At 35.0% G+C, this 21,740-nt stretch overlaps 3 protein-coding genes across 3 annotated transcripts; 1 reads left to right on the top strand and 2 right to left on the bottom strand.

Annotated features, from left to right (window-relative positions):
* Positions 1–453: 453 nt before the first annotated feature.
* On the bottom strand, positions 454–7,545 carry LOC101888137 (transmembrane protein 87A). The gene is made up of 10 exons (XM_005184736.4): positions 7,230–7,545; positions 7,110–7,170; positions 6,924–7,012; positions 6,606–6,863; positions 4,912–5,076; positions 4,566–4,849; positions 4,278–4,496; positions 4,098–4,218; positions 3,878–4,031; positions 454–1,818 (listed from the first exon to the last, which is right to left on the bottom strand). The coding sequence occupies exons 1-10, from the start codon at positions 7,341–7,343 to the stop codon at positions 1,598–1,600; spliced, it is 1,686 nt and encodes a 561-aa protein (XP_005184793.2). The 5' UTR covers positions 7,344–7,545; the 3' UTR covers positions 454–1,597.
* A 3,454-nt stretch (positions 7,546–10,999) lies between these two features.
* LOC101887967 (large ribosomal subunit protein mL48) lies at positions 11,000–13,186 on the top strand. The gene is made up of 4 exons (XM_005184735.4): positions 11,000–11,145; positions 11,215–11,328; positions 11,387–11,520; positions 12,795–13,186. The coding sequence occupies exons 1-4, from the start codon at positions 11,134–11,136 to the stop codon at positions 13,096–13,098; spliced, it is 564 nt and encodes a 187-aa protein (XP_005184792.2). The 5' UTR covers positions 11,000–11,133; the 3' UTR covers positions 13,099–13,186.
* An 11-nt stretch (positions 13,187–13,197) lies between these two features.
* On the bottom strand, positions 13,198–21,206 carry LOC101887681 (WD repeat-containing and planar cell polarity effector protein fritz). Its single transcript, XM_005184734.4, has 7 exons — positions 19,782–21,206; positions 16,469–16,769; positions 16,076–16,400; positions 15,381–16,006; positions 14,112–15,312; positions 13,720–13,879; positions 13,198–13,620 (listed from the first exon to the last, which is right to left on the bottom strand). The coding sequence occupies exons 1-7, from the start codon at positions 20,200–20,202 to the stop codon at positions 13,451–13,453; spliced, it is 3,204 nt and encodes a 1,067-aa protein (XP_005184791.2). The 5' UTR covers positions 20,203–21,206; the 3' UTR covers positions 13,198–13,450.
* Between the last annotated feature and the right edge of the window lie 534 nt (positions 21,207–21,740).

Genomic DNA, 21,740 nt, shown 5'->3' with positions numbered 1-21,740 from the left:
AACCATTTGAGCCAATATGAATAAATTATGACCGTTCGATGCTGTGAAATACCCTATCATCCGAACAAGTAAGGTTATCGATAGAGTGGAGACTACAGTCTTACGTTGAATTTCGGCATAAGAAGTCTATATCTTGTAGAGTAAAAAATAAATTCCCCAAAGACGAGGTTACATCGTTGGAATTGGTAAAACTCTGTCTTTTTGGAATTCCAAGTCATAAAGATCGACATTGCATGAGCAGGGACTCCTGAACTCTTATCCAGAGTTCAGATTAGCTTGTTTTTACTAGCGAGTGAAACATACTCGAGAGCGGGAGTGCTCGAAGAGTGCTGGTTTTATACGATTTGTTGTCTCATAAACGTCTGCTAACGAGTAATGATTATTAAAATTAAAACCACTTTCGTTCAGAATTTATTCCAATGGCATGCCTGATAAATTAATGAAAACACGAAATTGTACTGTTTATATAAAATTATATTTATTTTCCTTTTTTATATAAAATAAAATAATTTTAAACATTTTGTTTTCTTTGTTTGTATTGTATTCTATTACAACTTCTACTATTGGAATTTTGTTTTTTTTTTCATTTTTTCCTCATTGCAGTCCAGTGGAATTAAAAAAAAAAAAACAAAAAAAAAACTAGAGTAAAAGAAGTTCTTTCAATGAATTAATTTGCATTTTTACACACCTAAGAGATATTTGATTTTTTTTAGATAAACTTATTATTAATTTATATAATTTCTTTTAATATTTTCATAAATATTTACAAAGCATTTTATATGGAGATGTGATAAAAAGTATTAATACGAAAGCATTTTTCATATTTTATGTATATCTACAAATATATATAGGTATTGTATGTTAAACCTAAACTAAGTTAAGAGCAAGAATGAGGAATTGGAGTTTTGTTTTTTTGAAAAAGAAGGAAGTAAGAGGATTTCCATACAAAAACAATTAATGACAATCAAATCTCTATATGTTTTACAAATATTTTACATATATTTTTTGTTTGAGTTTGGTACTTAAAAAAAAAAAGATTTATTTTCAGTGATTTTTACTTTTTTTTTAGGAACAATTAAGAAATACAAAGCATATGCGGATGCAAATGATTACAGGTCGTTGCGGTGTAGTGAATGAATTGTCGTTACTAAATGTTTTAAGGGTGTTGCAGTGATTGTTTTCTGTTAAGTATTTTGATTGACCAGCAATTTATGTATTAATATAAAGAAAACTAGCTTTGTTTTTAAAGAATATTAGTCTTATTTTCATTTCTAATGCAGGTGAGAAAGTGTGAAAAAGAAATACTTGGCTTTGTTGTTATTATTAGTTAGTGTATACTATGAAATGTGTGCTGCTAAACGCATACGTTTTCTTCTACAGATTTCATATTTTGAAAGTCATAAAACTAAGGCAAAAATTAAATTAAAAAAAACTTCTTGCTAAACTAGCAATTACAGTCATATAAATATTTCATTTTTTAACAAAAAAAAAAAAAAAAAATAATAATTAATATTTTTTATACTCATAGCTTATTTTATGTATATATATATTTATCTTTGTCTCTTGTTTGTTATTATTATGAGTTTTTGCTGTCGATCTATTGCATTTTCGACACTTCGAATTTCGTATTGATAATTTCTTCGTCGGAATCGAGTGCGGGTAATGTGACATCAGCCATTGATTCGGGTATGTTTTCCTCTACCCAACGTAGATCATCTTCTTCATTTGTTGTGGTCTTAGATGGCGGTGTCTTGGCTCCGTTACTGTTGGTACCGCGCATTTTAACACCATAAACATCTGCCACAAACTGATCCTCTTCTGAAATGGTAAAAGGAAAATATTTATTTTAATTAGATTAAAATCAAAAATAAAAAACTATGATCCGATTAAAAAAAAGTTATAAAGGATTAATCGGTTTTGCCAACAGATGTATACCCTCAGCCAATGTTCGATTATTTAAATATAATTTGACTTCCGGTATGATTGTTCAAATTGTTGACCCTCAATGGAACAGGCTCCAATGGAATGGGCCAATATTGTACATTTCGTATTGGACCTAAATAAATATGATATAAATATTACGACGTGCCAGGTTTGGACAATTACGACTACTTTCTTCACCTTATATGAGATTTGTATGTGATAATTTTTAGAATATCTTAAAATATGCATGCAAGCTGAGATATTCCATTTTCATACTTCATCTAATACAGGCAAAAATATTGGCATGGACAAAATTACAAGAAAATCGAACATTTATATCCGATTTTATGCGAAATCATAAATCATACCAGAGGAAATGGTCCGATCTCTACCATCTTTATAACAGAACTTGTGTTGATGGAAATATTGAAATCGAATGTTAATTTCGTGTTTTATGAGCTTCATGGGTTTTCAAAATTTTGACCCTTTGTGGGGGAGGTACCGGAAGGAGAGCGCCGATATGTTTTTATTTTTATATTTTCACACCAGATCTTGGATTAATAAAAATATTGTGATGTGTGAAATTTGAAGAAAATCAGATGCTTATTTCGGATTTTTTGATCGTTTTGGTTATTCAAAACTGCGACCCTTTGTGGGGGAGGTACCAGCAGGAATGGTCCGATTTCTAGCATATTTATAACAGATCTTGTGTTGATGGAAATATTGAGATGTGCCAAGCCTCAATGGAATCGGATGTTAATTTCGTGTTTTATGAGCTTCGTTGGTATTCAACATTTTGGCCCTTTGTGGATCGATATTGTCCATTTTCGCACCTGACCTAGCACTGATGAAAATATTAGGATTCACAAAGTTCCTATCCTTTCACTTTATGTGCAGAAAATTATTTTCTTTGACATTTTGTGTGGGAGGTACCAGAAGAAGTGGACCGATATTGCCCATCTCCGAAATTGATCTAAGTTTGGCAATATTACAATGTACCAAGTTTGGATCATTTCGGATACTCCCTTCGAGAGTTATCGTGCGCACATGTCAGCCAGCCAGACAGACGGATGGAAGGACATCGCTAGATCGACTCCAAATGTCCTTATACGGATTTGGTCCAAAGAGATCTAGGGTCTAAAACCGTTATTTCGATGAGGCACGTTTTGGGCGTATCAAATGATAAATGAAATATGATATAAAAAATCCAATTAAAGAACTAAATAAAGGAGTTATTAACTCGTTCTGTTTGTTTCTTTATGTTGTTGTTGTAACAACTTCACATGTTTTGTTCGAATTCTGCTAATCTGAGTGGAGTATGTTTGGCACTGCAATTAAAGAGGTGTTGCACATTGGACGGCCCTGTATAACACGTCGGGCAGACGTTTCGCACGTCTTCATCAATTTGGACACGAATTGAGACGACACAACTGCCGACGCATCATCCTAGGACGCATTCATACTGTAATTGTTGATGGCATCTGTCATTCCAAAAGTATGAATGGGATTCAGACCTGTCTGCTAGGATCTCTCTCTAATAATGTTGGGCCTTCCTCTCTAAATCATAAATGATTTCCTTCCTGACACGCCCGGGTGGGGGAGTTTTATCCACCATATTCACTGATCCCGGGATTAGTAGGTTTTGAACGACAGAGAACATCGCGCTCATTTACTTGTCACGCTGCATCTGCTGGGAATTTTGCTCTTGTTTCGGGTATATTCGAGGTATATAGCGAGCGGGGGCGGCTTTGATGATATTACGTTCACGCAGTTCAGTGTGGCCGTCGTTTGGGGATATGTGCAGTCACGTCGCATTGATAAATTCTTCAAGTTCGATAAAAATAGAATTTCATACACCTATCAGTCACCGTTATTTTGTTTAACGTGATCAATGTCCCTTTTCCATGGTTCATGTTGATTTTAATTTCACATAGTAGACAACGTGTCGACTCACCTTCATCATCCTCATCCTCTGGATTATCAAGCAGTGGTGTAAATGCATAACGTTGGTTATTATTTGTGGGACGCCACAAAATCATTATAACCAACAACAAAACTGAGAAAAGGATGTGCCAAAATGCTGTATCAATCCAGATATTACGCCAGCCCTAAATAAACAATAAATATTTGTTATTATACTGTTAATAAATAGCTTTATATAATAGAATACTTACCGGCGTGCAATTTTCTGCTTTACGTAAACGTAAAGCATACAACATAAATATGACGGAAGCAATTACCGAAAATATTAATGTATTTGTGAAATGTCTATACAGTGACAACTTAACCATATTTCTGAAATTAAGGAATAAAAATTATTAGTTTATAATGAAAGAAAACCGCGTTGTACGAACCTTCTCAAACGCAATGTACGTGTGGTTTGAACCAAAGATGTAAAGATCCACCAACAGATACCGGTATCTAAAACTGCCAATGGAATGCTGGCTACCAGTAATTCATTTTGTATGTCCGGTTTGTTGCGCATAACACGTAGATAACTTTCAACACAAGCCAACAGGAAATACAACAAACCCACACCTACCACACGATGTAACAATGGACCCAGACGAGGTCTATAATCGAGAGAAAAAAAACATATGTATAGTTCATAATTTGGCATTTTTTGTCCCAATTTTACTTACTTTACAATACCAAAACCCAAGCTCATTATTATAACCAGCATGCGAGCCAAAGTTCTTTTGGCACACGATACAAATTCAGCTGTTAATTCAGCTCCAGGCACTGAAACACCACTAGTATTCACTGAATGATATTCTGCATAGAAAAATGCCTTCTCCAACATGCCCAGTAAAATTACACCGCCTATCCAGAATTGTATACGCAACAAATCACGCCATTGCATAAAGGAGACACCCAACCAAATGACGCCAAATATTACATATACAATGCACATTATACCATAGAACTACATGGAAGAATATATTTTTAATTTCTTTGTTTGAGGTGATAAAAATTATATAAACTTACCGGTAAGAATGGAAAATCGGTAGCCGATATATAACCATAGGGTCCCAACATTTCCACCGTAACCATGGCTGAAAACTCAGCGGCCTCTGGTGTTTTTGTTTCAACAGTAATGGTCAGTTCGTAGATGCCATCATGTGAAACGGTGTACAATGGTCGATTGGTTGGCTAAGGAAATCATTGATTTTTTTATTTCGAAACAAGAAAATTTTATTTTTTATGTTATAATAATAAACAATTTAGACTATAATAATAATAATTCAACTTCAACTCTCATGAACAGAACAGGGATTACATACCTCCCACCACGAGGTTTGACAGAATTTGAATTAAGCAGAGCCAACCTATTTCTAATCAGTCTGCCGATATATACAGACGGATCAAAGATGGAAGAAAGCACGTGGGCCGGAGTCTTCTGTCCGCAACTAGGAATGACCTACTCTTTCCAGTTGGGTAGAATGTCCAGTGTTTTTCTAGCAAAGATCTTTGCGATTATGAAAACGGCAGCATTTTTTATACCCTACACCACATAGTGGTAACGGTATTATGTCTTTGTGCATTTGTTTGTAACAGGGAGAAGGAAGCGAGATAGACCCACAGTTACTTCTGAGGATATTCATAGAATCACTTTCTGAGTCATTTATGCAAGTCAGACCGTCCGTCCGTCCGTCTATGTATTCTTGTGAACAAAATGCAGGTCGCATTTATTATCCGATTGAGATGAAATTTTGCAATTAATATTTGTTTGGCCCAAGGACGAACCCAACTGAAATTGGTGATAATCGGATCAGATTTAGATATAGCTCCCATACATCTTCGACCGATTTCGGTTTCATTGTCCCCGTAAAAACGGGGACATTAGCAAAAGTCTGTATAAGCTGATATTGAAGATTTTCTCTTACCGCATGTGAAAACGATACATACGTTAAAAGGAGATCCTTCCCCAGAACCTGCAAAAATCTACAGGTTTTGTGTTTTTTGATAAAGGAAAAATCGGTTGGAGTAGAATTTTTTTAATTCTTGCAGGTTCTAGAAATGAGCAATTATAAACGTATAAAAATCACCCCGCCTCATATATAAATAATGATTGAAACATGGCGTGTGGCAAATTTGTCCCCCGGCAAAAAAACATACTGGGTACTAATTAATTCATTTGAGAAACTATTTTTTTTCTGATATACTACTGGAAACATTGATATCGGAAACAAAATGTTTTGCGTAGAAAAAAATGGGTAAAAAATTGTAAGTATTTTAAGTGATAAGAGTTTTATAAAACAACCTAAAGATAAGAAGTCTTTGCTTGTGAAAGGTGGAACCTAAACAATACATTGGTTTAACACAGTTGAACAAGGTTATGACGAACAAAAAGAATTCTATGTTGTTTTATACGGTGATTTTTTAATCAGGAAACAAAAGAAACATATGGCATTTTTCAAGTACAATCCCAATAAGAAATTTTAGTGTCTCTAAATTTGGTGAACATAACAATTCATAGGCATTTTTTATAAATGAAAAGATTTTTACAAATATTTGCAAATTGGCCCTAGAAGTTCATGTCATTGCCATTCTAGTATTACCTTTGAAATAATCAGATAAACGATATAAAAGTTTCGACTGTAATTACTTCTGTGATTCATGAAATTTACTGCAAAACATGAATACACACACGCCCGCACCCACTAATTTTCTAAACTTACCGACAATGGATGTTTGGCATTCTTCATGGTATCAGCAGGAGATTTAGCCGTCAATTGTGATGTTGTGTCGCCTGGCTTGACGGTCGTCTTATCAGAAGTTAATGCATTAGCAACAGCCCCTTGGATCTCGGTGTTGGGTATTTCCAAAACAATTAGATGATGTGGACATGTACCGTCTATCTGGTATTTATGCACCACTTGGGCACTTTGATTTTGGGCTCTTTGTTGACTTTCCAGTATATCGTAAGCTTTTTGAACCTATGTAAAAATAATGGAATTAATTACAAATATATTTAAATTATATGATGCGTGGCATACATCGGGGGCATCGAACCAACATTGTCGCTCCACTAACGATGTACTAATGATGATATCAAATTCAGTTTCAGTATTGGCTTCACACTCCACTACAATGAAATTATAAGAAAAATAATTATTCCGGGGGGTTTCTACTGTCTTCCACCCACATCCTTCAACCAAGCTGTCGCTTACAAAACCACTTACATTTTGCATAGATTTTAGTGTTGGCCAATAGAGGTCTCATTTCCCGTTCGGTTGGAGCATTCTAAGCAATGAAAATATGATTAGTACTAAGGACGAAATTTCTATGGTTACTTAACTCACGGGTGACAGTGTGAATTTTGTTATTCCTGGATCCGATATACATGAAACGATTCCCCATATTTCCAGCAACGTCACCCAATACAGAAAGGTTTTTATTTGTTTTGTTGTCATCATTTTTTACCGTTTCCTATTTGCCGGTCGTGTATAATTCGATATACGTGTTTAATAACGTCGTCCACAACTCAATTTACTTGATTTATTTGGTAAATTCATGAATCAAATAAATATTTTCAATCGGAAAAACTATTTTTCTATCACGACGTACATATTACTTTTTTCCTTTCTGACACTCTGCTACTGCGCTGCTTTAGAAATGTTCTGTTGTCAGATTGGGCAGTGTTGAAAAGTAATCGCATACCCGTTAGCATTAACTGCGAAGTAGGGTTGCCGAGTGTGTTGTTTTAAATAAAAAATGCAATAATTCGGTTGCAAAATAAATTTTCGACGTTGATGGGCAACACATTGCCCAATTTTAGGATAAACTGTATTGCCCTACTATTTTAGATTCAATGTTGTGGAATAACCCCAAAATTCCATTCTAGTTTCGCGGGTTTTCCCCAATTTAAGAATTAAAAAAAATTAAAAATAAACAAAACTAACTGACTAACTAAACACTATAAGACTCCGTTACAGAGTTGCATTTTTCTAGTTTCTGTGAAGTTGAGCAACCTTTCTTATTGAGCCATATGTACATGTTGGGAGCTTGGATTATTATTCAAAATGCAGAAATGTAATTTCTAAAATGTTTAATTTCAATTTTTAATTTAAAGGAATGATATGAAACATTCCTCTGAATATGTAAGTGCTCTGTTCCAAACCTACAAGAATGTAAAAGTTTTTACTACGATAACCGATTTTCTCTTCATGATATCGAAAAAAATTGCAAAACTAGTAGATTTTTGCAGGTTATGGAACAGAGCAATAATTGTTAACTGTATGGAAATGGTCCGCAAACTATCGTTTTTTTTTTTTTTTCAATTAGTACTTAATGTGAGGGTACATAAGCAGCTGGGCATCATGGCTAGGTACATTAATGTCAAATTATTATTATGGCATCTCTTTATGATATGTCACAAAATATTCCTTGCGAAGACTTCAAGCTGTTTATGTACTGTCACCTTTATTTCGTGAGTGGTAATACTTAGCTTATATCTGATTTGAAAGTCAATTTGTTTTATCCTTCCGCTTTTTTCTATTATCAGAACACTGCACAGACGAGAGTTTATGTATTGAAAAAGTATACCCTGTGTATATAAAAAATAGGATTTAAAATACAAAATGTCGATATCGAATTTGTCATGAGCACTACCTTCCCATTCAATGTTCAATGGAGCTGACTGATATTTGTGCTTTTATATATGAATGGAGTTTTCAAAAATAACACAAGAATTATATACAAAAAAAAAAAAATAAAAATAATAATGGTAAAGAATGTCATGATCAACAAGAAAAATTGTCATATATAATTGCAAAAGCCAAGTTCAAAGGTGAATGATAAAAATTGCGGGAAACTATTTTTTTCTTGGGGGACGGACCCGGGACCCCAGACCCGAAAGTCCGGGTTCAAGACCCGGACTGAACCCGGATCCATTTACCCGATATAGACATCATAGGTATTGTTTGAAAGCTTATTAATACCTATCCAACAATTTGTCACATGATAAGGGTCATTTTTAAGCTACAATTTGTGGTAATACATTTTTCAGGTCAAAAGCCTGGTCCCGGGTCCGTCCCCCAAGAAAAAAATTGTTTCCAGGAATCAGGGTAAAAATACCTACCACTGGAAGAAAATTAAAAAAAATAAGGGTTTTTACTAAATTAGAGTTAAGCCTATTTTTGTATCCACATAAAATTTATGAATAAACATTTTGGTAATAATTTTGAAAACAATTGCAAACATTTTAATCTTCGTTGTTGCAAAATCGTCAGGCAAAATCCCATTATTGTTGTTTTTATAAAAACAACGTTTGTTTATGAGTGGAGAACGATGGTAATGTTTACCAGGGGGTAAGGCAGGGAATACCTAGGTTTCGGAAAGAGCCACCAATCCTCATAAGTTCTCTTGTTTCTTGTCTGGGATATTCTCCCCAGAAGTTATTTAATAAAATAACTTCTATGACAAAAAACATTTTTTACCCAAGTGACGAGATCGTAAGCTCAATAGAAGAGAAACAAAAGAATTACATAAAACTAAAATTCTTTTGGAAAATCTTCTATATCTTACAACCGCACTTATAAACATTTACATCTTTCTCCACTTGTTATGCTTTCGTTCAACCTGAACGAAGTAACATAACCATGTAAGTTTGTTTTGTCTGTTACAACAAAAACCCCTTCGTCGACCGTGCCTGTGTCTATTAATAGAACAGTGTTTGGCTTGCTTGTTTGGGATACCATAGTATTTTGTTGTTGCAAAATCGTCAGGCAAAATCCCACTATTGTTGTTTTTATAAAAACAACGTTTGTTTATGAGTGGAGAACGATGGTAATGTTTACCAGGGGGTAAGGCAGGGAATACCTAGGTTTCGGAAAGAGCCACCAATCCTCATCAGTTCCCTTGTTTCTTGTCTGGGATATTCTCCCCAGAAGTTATTTAATAAAATAACTTCTATGACAAAAAACATTTTTTACCCAAGTGACGAGATCGTAAGCTCAATAGAAGAGGAACAAAAGAATTACATAAAACTAAAATTCTTTTGGAAAATCTTCTAAATCTTACAACCGCACTTATAAACATTTACATCTTTCTCCACTTGTTATGCTTTCGTTCAACCTGAACGAAGTAAAGTAAACATACATGGTTATGTTACTTCGTTCAGGTTGAACGAAAGCATAACAAGTGGAGAAAGATGTAAATGTTTATAAGTGCGGTTGTAAGATTTAGAAGATTTTCCAAAAGAATTTTAGTTTTATGTAATTCTTTTGTTCCTCTTCTATTGAGCTTACGATCTCGTCACTTGGGTAAAAAATGTTTTTTGTCATAGAAGTTATTTTATTAAATAACTTCTGGGGAGAATATCCCAGACAAGAAACAAGGGAACTGATGAGGATTGGTGGCTTTTTCCGAAACCTAGGTATTCCCTGCCTTACCCCCTGGTAAACATTTCCATCGTTCTCCACTCATAAACAAACGTTGTTTTTATAAAAACGACAATAATGGGATTTTGCCTGACGATTTTGCAACAACAAAATACTATGGTATCCCAAACAAGCAAGCCAAACACTGTTCCATTTTAATCTTCTTTTGTTTTTCAGCAATATTTAATTGTTTTTCATGTTTTCATAATGTCAAAAAATGATTTCATAATGACAATGACGAAAAAAGCGCAACAGTAAATACACGGTCGTAAAAGACAACTCTGATTTAAGACTAATTGACTTTTGTTTTTGTCGTATTTGCTTTAATATAATTTCAGTATTTTATATAATTTCATATTTTATATAATTTCCGGAGAGTCAAATCAATTAGGTTCACAGTACCCTTGTGTATTTTGATTAGTTTTTTATTTCTGTTTATTTGACAGATGCAAAACAAGTAAACACACGATTTCTCATATATTCTCTTCTGTCCATATATATTAGATACATTGTTTATAAACGCAAACAATGAAAATCGTGGCGCGATACCGGCTATTTACAGTACTTTGCAAACCGTCGACAGGAAATTCATTCGGCTTTGTTGTCGCATTCGTCATTTGTTCATTCGTAAACAAAGTTCTATCCGGCATTATGCATCACATTCATTCGTAAACAAAATAATGGGTTCATTGTTGACCATTCTCTTTTGTCTCAGCTGTTGGCATGGTTTGGAGCGTTTTCTAATTTGATTTGCGGAAAATATCTCGCGCCGTTAAGTAAACCATTCAGCTTCGTTGTCTGTTTGTGATATAACCAAAAAAACAAGATGTTGCGGAAGGTATAAAATTGTAAATAAAATAAAACAAATTCATTAATAAAAAACTCGAATTTTATTAAATTATTTAAGCTCCATCCTCTCATTGGCCAAGTTTTGAAGCAAACAAATGTGCAAGTGTCGAGAAAAGTGGCGACAACTTCGTGTGTCCTCGCCACAGATGTGTACGAGCCGGATTATTTGGACGTATGTTTTTTTGCGGAAAACAATAGAAAGGATTTATTTTAGTGATTTTTATTTTTAGTCCCTCAAACCACAATATCCCCAGTATCCTAATCTGAATGTCCAAATCAAGGGCTACGATTATCCAATTTTGGAAAACTATCAACGTTACCTGCATAATGTTGCCGAATATTTGGACATTGATGTAGCCGATTGGTAAGAGGAATCATCTTTTTTTGGCAAAATTTATTGGAAATAATGTTTATTCCAATTAATAACATAGCCTATGGCCCCATTTTTGAGTAAAGGCCACCAGGGACTGAATAAGCATTGATGTTGTGATTTGGGCCCTCTGTAATTCCTATACTAGGTTATATATATTTTCAACGGGTACTCTATGAGAAAATCCTATGCATAAAAAAGAAGATGTATTGAGATACTCTATTGTAGTTCATTGACGCTTTTGAAGATGTTGAGAGCTACTCATTGAACTTACTAAATCTTATTGGAAATATGGAATTTGACATCGGCTTAATCCTTAATAGACGAAACAGTGATTCCGTACACCAATCATAAATATTGGAGATTATGGTCTGAACTCTATAGAGATAATAATCTGAGCTTCAAAGTTAAGATTGGCAAAGGCACAGTAAAACATTATTCTACGAAAGCTTAACCTGACGTTCAGGAAGGCAGCAGGATTTATTAGTGAACTAAATGTTGAGATTCCTACAACATATTGGGTAGTCCAGCGGTAAGAATGAGAAACGAATCACCAAACTGAATATAGCTATCGAAGACTTAATAAGTCCTCCACTGAAGTCGAGTGCCAAAAAATGTGGGTAGTGCAACACCAATGAGTGTGGGATAGGTCCCTAAGTGGAAAATCGTTGCGGAGAGTAAGAAAATTATGTCTAATACTTTATATTTGCCATGCATGAAAACTACTCCACTCACAGGCCTTCATGTCCATTGTGTTCATCCTTAGAGTGAAGGGTATGAGGGAAGAAATAGAAAAAGGAAAAATAGTTTTAGCAGGGATAAACGAAAGAAGAAGTGAATATGTAGTTATTTTACGAATTATACTTATGCACAGTAGGGGCAAGTTATGCCACCTGGTCAGAAGAATCGTTGGCACCACGTCGGAAAAGGAGTTCCGATGTTGATCCCTATGCTCTCCCATTCGCCTATCCTATTGAAATGCATTGGGCAGTTATACAGCTAGTATTTGACAGCTCCCCACACAGTGGGAATTCCCATTTAGAGACAACCTGTGGAGACTTTAACAAAAAAGTTGTTACCCTTCTAATAGAAAATTTCCTCAATCACTCAGAGATTTAATGAAAGGAATGTATTTGCCGGTGGTTGGCAAATATTTTGCCATGTTTTAAAAAAAAATTGACATAAATATCTACTTAAATTTTACGTATTTTGATTTACAACCAAATTATCATATAGAATTCAATGGGCTATTTTTTACTTCGTTGTAGTTATGCGCTTCCTCCACAAAATATGACCGTACAAAGATTAAAACCCAACTCAATGGTCACCGATTCAGAATATCGCCTTAAAATCTATGAACGTAACATTCAATTGCAAGATGTTGATGTCCCGGCGTATCCAGCATTTCTACGTCTTGCACAGGCGGCATTACCTGAAGGTGTTGAATTAACAGTTCAGGAACACACCGATGAATGCGAAGAAAGACGCTATGTACCCGACAAAGATTTATTAGAACTTAAAGCTGAGCTGGAGAGAATGCAAAGTGGTGGTAGCGGCGGAAAGAAAAAGTAATAGTCTGTGCATATAAATAATTGTTTGTTTTTATTTCGATATAAGAAAATAAATTGCAAAGAAAAAAAAAACATTTATAAAAAATATATTTTCTTTTTTTTGCACTCGTAATCAAATATTTGCTATAATTAAAGAACATTTAACAATCCTTATAAATATTGATAATAATAATGTGATAAAAAACTATTTTTTTTTCTAACTATTAACTTATAAACATAACCATTACTATAATTAAGATTTAAAGCTTTACATCTATGCAGGGGAATGTATTTGATATATTCGATTTGGAAGACATGTGTTAAAGATAAACGTGAAAACAAAAACAATGCACAATTAATTTATACATAACGCATTAAACAACACCAAAATGTACCACCTTTATTGGCGTTCCATTGGATGTTGTGGTATTTGCATGAGTTACAGATGACGTCGCACTATGTCCATTATTTGTTGTGATGATATTGTTGGTATTTGTAGAAGGCTGATAATAATGTAGTTCATTTGCTGCCCTATGAGATTCGGCTAAAAATTTACAACAGTCAGTTTTGATTTATGTACAAAGAAAAAAACAAAATATATACAAAACAACAAAACATGTTGTCATTTCTCAAGGCTGGCTACCTGCGGACAATGGATTAAAATCTTTAAGATAATCATCGTTTGGATGACATAGGGGTAAACTATCCTGTAATTCCTTTTTGGGGTTTGTAAAGTTCCTTGGAGGTGGGCGAGCATAACCATTACGTTTAGCTATCAGGGATTTATCTCTTCGTGGTATTTCCTGCAAAGAAACAACAGCCTTTCAATTAAAGAAAACATATTAATTATTCTAAAGAAATACAAGATTTCATTTATGATACTACAAGAAAAAAGACAAAACAGTTGGATCAGCGGGTAATTGTTTTTTAGTCGATGTGGAACTTATCCTTCACCATGGGACAAATAAGGAAATTATCACATACGTATCTATTCGTTTTAATACAACAAATATAGCCAAATCTATTTATACTTACCGGTACAACTGCCACTTGTACGGTATCCGAAAATTTCACTTTATTTTTCTCTCCATTTGGATTTTTATTGCCATCTTTAACATGACCATTTTGTGTACCACTAATGCCACTCAGTACCGATGTGTTACTACCATTTTGTGTTGTCGAGCCATTCGAAAGTATTGAAGCTGTGGGTTTTTTACTTAATAAAACTTTTTGATATTCTTCATTGGATATACTATGGGCAGCAAGAGATGTACCACCACCGGATGATGATGATGGTATTGTGCCGGATACCAACGGATGTTGAAAGAATTTTGGTTGATACATGGCAATTGGTGCAATGGGTAAAACTCCTGATGAGGATGATGTAGGTGGTGCTGCTGCTGATGCCATAGCATGATACCGTTGTTGGTGTCCTCCCCCCATATTGGCATGATTGTTATTTAAGGAATCACTTGTAGTTTGTAAATAACCACCAAGAGATGACGAAGTTGAGGAAATGGAAGGTGAAAGTAAATTCATGTTACCATTTAGACCATGGATCCCACCAACACCACCGCCATTGCTGTTTGTATTATAAAGTGGAGTAAAGGCAGACTTTGTAGATGAATTTTTCAATGATATGCCCAAATCGGACCATTGTGGTGTAATGGAGGAACTATGTACATTTGTTGCATTATTGGAATGCACTGAATTTCTTGCACTTTTCATAGTTAAATTGGCTAAATTACTACTTAACGCTGCAGTCTTGGCGGCCGATAATGTTGTAGGATTTAATTTAGTCTGTTTTTTATCCGGTATTGGAGGAGGTGGTGGTCTTGTCCTTTCTTGATGTTGTACTATATGAGGTTCGGTTGATTGGGCTTCTTTTGGTAAATTGATTTTTATCATTTCAGCATTAAAGACTTTCGATTTAAACGAAGGCAGTGGTGGCACATAATCTTTAAGAAACTTTTGATGTTGTTGCAATTTGCTGCGACAATTGGTTGTTTCGCTACCCGTCGACTGTGAACACACGGATTCGGAACGAAAATCACTGGCACTTACATTGCCATTAACCATATCTTCTTCGTGGAGAATGGCAGCAGCTTGGCTAAAACAAGCAGCAGAAAATTCAGCAAGATTTGGATCACATTTTGTAACATTGAAAAGATCCATAAATAGATCATAGTCTTCAATGTCTTGGGCTACTTCAAAGGCTTCAGCAAATAAGTTTTGTCTGCAATTAAACATACCAGAGGATCCTTGTTAGTAAAAAGCATTAAAAATATTTTTCGACATGATTACCTTAAGAGAAAAAAGAAAAACCGTCTCTTTAAATCAAATACTTGATCACTGAATTCATCTTTTGTCTCCTCTGTAAGGGAATCGGAAAATGTCTTTAGAGCTTTGTTCATTAGTTCAATGCGAATTTTCTTTTGATCGCCCTTATAGAAAACATGATTGGCAATTTTGTGTAATGATATTAGACAAACGGCTCCATATGTCTCCCAATTCAGGGCATTTAGAAGATTCACGGCTTTTTCCAATTGATTGAGAGCCAAATATTTATCTAATATAACATCCGCTGTTAGACCCGAGTTATGAATATCACCACGCATACCAGCCCCGGCAAAAAATCGTAAACAACCAATGGGACCTTGATCGTATATCAATATTAGAAAACAATCTGTGGCTGCATAAGGATGTGAATAATGGTGAAGTTCAGGTTTACGGCTAAATGATATTTGCAACAACGTTGGTTGGGCCGAGAAATAATGTGACAAATCCAGTAAATTGGACGGTGTGACATCTTCACTTTGCAATTGATTGCCAACAGGAGTTAGGGCCAAATCAAAACATTGAAATTGTGATCTTGTGTTGGCAATCACTATTAAACTGGAATCACTGTGCCAGGAACATTGTATGGGAACCTATAACAAGATGGACATTGGTTATCAAAGCTCAACACATTTTATGCTATGATATGTATGGTTACTTACAATATCGATTTGTGTAACACATTTGGTTGACTGTAATACTAAATCATGCAGGCATATATTACGATCTGCACTGCCCAAAAACAGTTTTTCCTGATCTGGACTGAAGGCGAAACATGTTATCTGTGTACCCACGGGAATGGAGGACAGCGGTGTTCTTTGCATTTTACCCACAACTATTTCATAGCTGCAGACTTCTGCAGAAATCTCACCTTTGCGTGAAATTTTCTGTTCCAAAGTTAAAATTTGATTTTCGGTAGAACGTAAAAAATCCACACACATTGGATCATTCTCTGACCAACAATAGGCAAAGAAATCCAATTGATTTCTGATAATGAAAAAAGAAAACGGTTTTTCATTAACATTTCCTTATGCCAACAACAAAGCAAAATTTACCCCTTCAACTTGAAAACATGTATGTTGGCACGATCCTGATCCCGTATTGTTGGCCGCCATGGAAACACCTCGTTTTGTGATGACTTTGTCCATATAACAAACATATCGTGGCTGGTATTTACACTAATGCGGCGTGCCAATTTTCGTTCGGCTGTACCCGGTATAATGGCGTGAAATATTTTCGGTTCCATGTTGGAAATTTTCTCAGGACCTTGTTGCCGGGTGTTGGGCTTTTGTAGATGCACAACTGTCACCTGATTGGTGTTATATGCCAACACAATGTGGGAATGCGTAAAAAATGCTTGAAAAGAAAAATAATAAAGATATTGAAAAGAAAAAAATAGAAGAAACATTGTTAATAGAATCGAGTGTAATAAAATGTGCAAGTCTATGACAAAGAAAATACAAAGAAGTAATTAACATTTAATTGCATGTGCAAAGATGCTTAGAAAGACATGAACGTTATGTCGCGGCATTAGATGATATGTTGGCAGAGGGGTTTTCGGGTAAACGGTGAAAGGTAGAAGTAAAAAAAAGCAAATAAACGTTACATTTATTTTACAATGAGGTGGTCTTTTTATAGGTTTCGAAGCGGCAACTTTCTGCATAAACGAAGAACAGATTTTGTTCAACGTGGGAATTTCTTACTTAATGTAATTTAAAATGTAAATTGTAATAATCTGAAGATAGATTACACCATAATGTGCGAAAGATCGAATGCTTTGTTATAATGTTATTTAAGATACACACATGGTGTTGTAATTTTCTTCCTGAAATGTTAGCAAATTCTGGCCGCCAGAGCTGATCTTTTGTTATCCTCCTTTAGAGAAGTAAAGAACCAAGGTTTAAGGTATTTTCAAAATCTAGAACTCTGTCCTTAATTAGTCTTTATAACGCCGAGATAAACGTGTTCATTGTGGAAATTACTGGCCAATACCGCATGGATATTTAAATAATTTTTTTTGCCAGTGCCTTTGATTTGTAGACGAAACGCATAGATTGCTGGGCGCTTTTAAGCGAAATGGAACAGGTGTAGTCCATTTTCAATTTTTTGTCTATTAATATGGGTGTATTGCTACACGTTTTTTTCCAGTTTTTTTCAGGAAAGACACAATTGACCAAAAAAAGATGTAATACTCTCTCCCATGATCTCAGAACCCAATTTGACTCAAAGTAGTCATCCCAATATAAAAACATTCAAGCCGACGTATTTCGTTAAGCACTTAAAAATTAATTTTTTGTGATATTGTTCAGTTCCTTTCGCTCGAACTTCTTATTTACATCAAGATGAAGTAAACTGGTAATAATATGTTATTTTTATTAGGATTGAACAAACAGAGATAGAGGGAGAGAGTTGCTTAATCGGGCAAAATCATAGAGCCTCAATACCAGTATAAATGATTGGCATCTTACGACTGACTTCTCTGGACGCCAAAAGTACCAAAAGGCAAAGAACAAGAAAGCATTAAACTACTGCATTCGGTATGTTGATGCGGATCCGACGAAACACACTATTAAGAAACTACAGCTTATCAAAACAAACCTGAAGTTTGCTCGGAAGATGGAAAGGAACTATCGCAAGCCAACTTTTCAACGTGTCTTATCGAAATTACGGTTTTAGACACAAGATAGCGATGTCCGTCCGTCTGTCTGGCTGGCTGGTGTGATAACTCTCGAAGGGAGTATCCGATTTGATCCAAACTTGGTACATCGTAATATAGGTCAGGTGCCAAAAAAAAAAAAAAATATCGATCCACTCCAAAAATTGCCAAAATTTTAAATAATTATAACTCTTATAAAACGTGATGTAAGTGTCCGATTGTCTTTATATTACACACATCACAATATTTTTATTAACCCAAGGTCTGGTGTGAGGATGGAATACATCGGTCCACTCCTTCTGGGACATCCCCCACAGAGAGTCATAATTTTGAACATTCATGAAGCTCATGAAACACGAAATTAACATGCGATTCCATTCAGACTAGGCACTTCTAAACATTTCCATGAACACAAGATTTGTTATAAAGATGGTAGAGATCGGACCATTCCACAAAGGGTCAAAGTTTTGAATAACAAAAACGATCATAAAATCTGAAATAAGCATCCGGTTCTCTTTAAATTACACACATCACAATATTTTTACTATCACAAGGTCTTGGGTGAAGATGAGATATATCGGTCCAATCCTTCTGGTATATCCCCCACAAAGGGTCAACATTTGGAGTATTCATGAAACTCATAAAACAGAAAATTAACCCTCCCCATAAAGGGTTCAAAATGTTGAAAAACAAGACGCTCAAAAAAGCGAAATAAGCATCCAACTCTCTTCAAATTTCACACATTCAAATATTTTTGATAATGTAGGATCTGTTGTGAAGATGATATATATCTGCAAACCGCTTCTGGTACCTAACCCACAAAGAATCACAATTTTTAATACTTTTATTGTCATAACTTGCGAAACAAGTCGGCGTTTCTTTACTTAAGCAGAAATCTAATATGTATATGTAATTTATCGAAATTTATGATTTCGCATAAAAGTGAATATGAATCTTTGATTTTCTCAAATTTTGAACATACCAATATTTTTATCTGTATTAGATGAAGTATGAAAATGGAATACTTCGGTCCGCTATATCTGTAACCTCACGCATGTTTCCACATTTTCCCAAAATTTTCACATATATCATATAAAGTATAGGAAATAGTCGATATAGTCCAATCATAGTTCAAGGCCGGGGGTATACGTAATACCGACAGATCTATCCGAATCACCATCTGGTGGATGGGCAACCTCCGCCCAGGCACGTAAGGAAAGACCTTCATGATCTAGAGAGAGAGAGGTACAAGAGAGAGCATCTAGATCAACAGGGCTATCAAGCGGGACTGAATAGTATTCACTCTAACGCGGTCTCAGAAGATATGGAAGGATATAGAGTGAAGACTGTATTAGGAGACCATCCCCTCCTATCGCAGCTGAAGAGCGAGAGCTGCCCCGACAAACCCCATTAGTTTTGGCTCAACTAAGATGTTCATGCTCTGTAGAGAATATTCACTAAAATGTCCGGAGGACTGTATAATTAAGCTTTTTCGTCGTGATACAGGGGAACACATGGTATGGACATTTAAGAAAATTTTTCAAAAAGGTTTGATCTAAAAATATAATAGAATTCTTGAAATTGAATTCGCATTTAAAAGATGTTCAGACGAATCGTTCAATATCATAGAAAACAAAAGACTTAAGACACAAACGTGATATCCTATATCTTTGAAATAATATTACAATCAATTATGGATTTGTTCCACTTACCATCTGTAATTGTTTCAGCAGCCAACTTTCCAACTAAATACTTTTCATACACCATGCGGGATATGTCACCGGTAAATGCATCTATGCAGATATGTGCTATAATGCCATTTGCAAACAACAATAGCACATGTGAATCTTCGGGCCAATGGATATGCACTACCTTCTGATGGGTGCGCAAAAGTTCTTCTAAACGCTTGAGATTATCCTTGAGACGACCAATGGCTTTGCGTGAACTCTTCAGCACAGCCACACCATTGCGGCGTTCTATGTAATCCCTTTTTGCTTCCGCATACAAGTCATTGGCCGGCAATTGTTGGAGTTCACGATGTCGCGTATAACGTAGACAACCAAAGTCGGTGTGTTTGATACGTATATCCTCACGAGTTGTCCAAAAGTGGCACTCGCTAAGCAGGGTAAGCATTTTCTTTTGCTAATTATTTGTATATTTTTGAATTCCTTAGGTTTTTGTCTGTTCACTAACACACACTTGTTGTTGTTGTTACGATTTGCATAATTTCCTCCCAGCTTTTCTTAGTGGTTGGAAAATTTTCTCTTTTTTTCTTTTACTTTGCATTAGATTTTCTTCTTTACGGTTTCTTCAATCTATACTAGCAACAATGAACGGTTCTTTTTTTATTTTTGTAAGATTTTCATAATAGATCTCAACACTGTAATATGCATTCGCGCACATTGCCATGTAGTGCAGCTCACCACGATTAATGTTTTCCCGAGCAGAAAAAATGAACGGTAAAGAAGTACTGGCTACTGCCCTTATGAAGTCGAAATTGTTAAAACACTACAATTTGTTTAGTTTTCAATATTAATAACCATAACGCGACCACCTCCACTGAGCAAGTGCATCCACCTATTACACACGCACACAATTCAATATTAATTTTTCTTTACAAATGGTCCACAGCCAATGGTCCGCTGATTATGCGCATTGAAAATTGTTTCTTTTCGACGTTGTCGTTGTACTTTTTTCACATTACCTATGCCCATTCGTTTTTGCTTTGGCATGTCTATGTTGGGGTGCTGCTGACTTACTCTGCTGGCTGGTTGATGTTTGGATCATTTCATTCATTAATCACATATCATTTACGTTTTTCGTCTGCTGCTTCAGTTGTAAATTTTTCAATTTGATATTTACATAATTTTGCTAATTTTGTACCGTTTTCATTTGTTAAATTTCTCTAGTTTTGCATCATCGTCGTCTAACTGTAATTTGTATTAAAATTATAACAAAAATATTTGTATAATTGCACTTAATGATGATTTTTGTTGCTGTGTCTTCGTCAATAACAAAACACCACAGAAAGGTGGCACTGGTTTTGGAGTGCACGGTTAATCTTCGTAATTGACTGCAGGAATCGTTTAACTGTTTATTATCTGTCAATGAAAAACTATTTTCTTTAGCATTTGTCGTGCATCAGCGTGGACAAATATAATTTATATTTCTAAAATATATTTTTAGTTCACTTTTTGTTTACGATCGTTAGATGTCAACTGCAAAACTGGTGTTTCACCGATCGATTGTAGACTACTCGAATGCAGGTAGTGGTTATTTTACAATTCATAACTTTCGTGGTACTAAATAAGAGCGCCCAGTAAACTGGTGTTTCCGTTACTAAACCGACCAAAATAACGAAATTCAAATATTTTATATTGTAAAAAAACTTTATTCGTTTTATGGCGAAGGAAGTTGCAGTTATCGATCGTTATCTGAGTGACGCATTAGGTGTGTCTGGTTACCCTAAAGTTTGTAACAATTGTTACAAATTGTTACTGGAAGTCGTCTGTTAACCCAAAAGTTCTGCAAAAGAGAGCGGTTGGAGAGAGAAATTTTGACAGTTCTTTCAGTGAGAGTTTGCAAATTCTTGCTGGAAAAATTTCTTCTTGGAATCACTTGCAACTCTTCTTCTCATTCATCGACATTCAATCAGATGTTTTCTATTGTTT

The sequence above is a fragment of the Musca domestica genome, unplaced genomic scaffold (genome assembly GCF_030504385.1).
Source record: "Musca domestica strain aabys unplaced genomic scaffold, Musca_domestica.polishedcontigs.V.1.1 11, whole genome shotgun sequence".
Classification (NCBI taxonomy): Eukaryota; Metazoa; Arthropoda; class Insecta; order Diptera; family Muscidae; genus Musca; species Musca domestica.
This window is presented reverse-complemented; position numbering and strand designations above follow the sequence as displayed.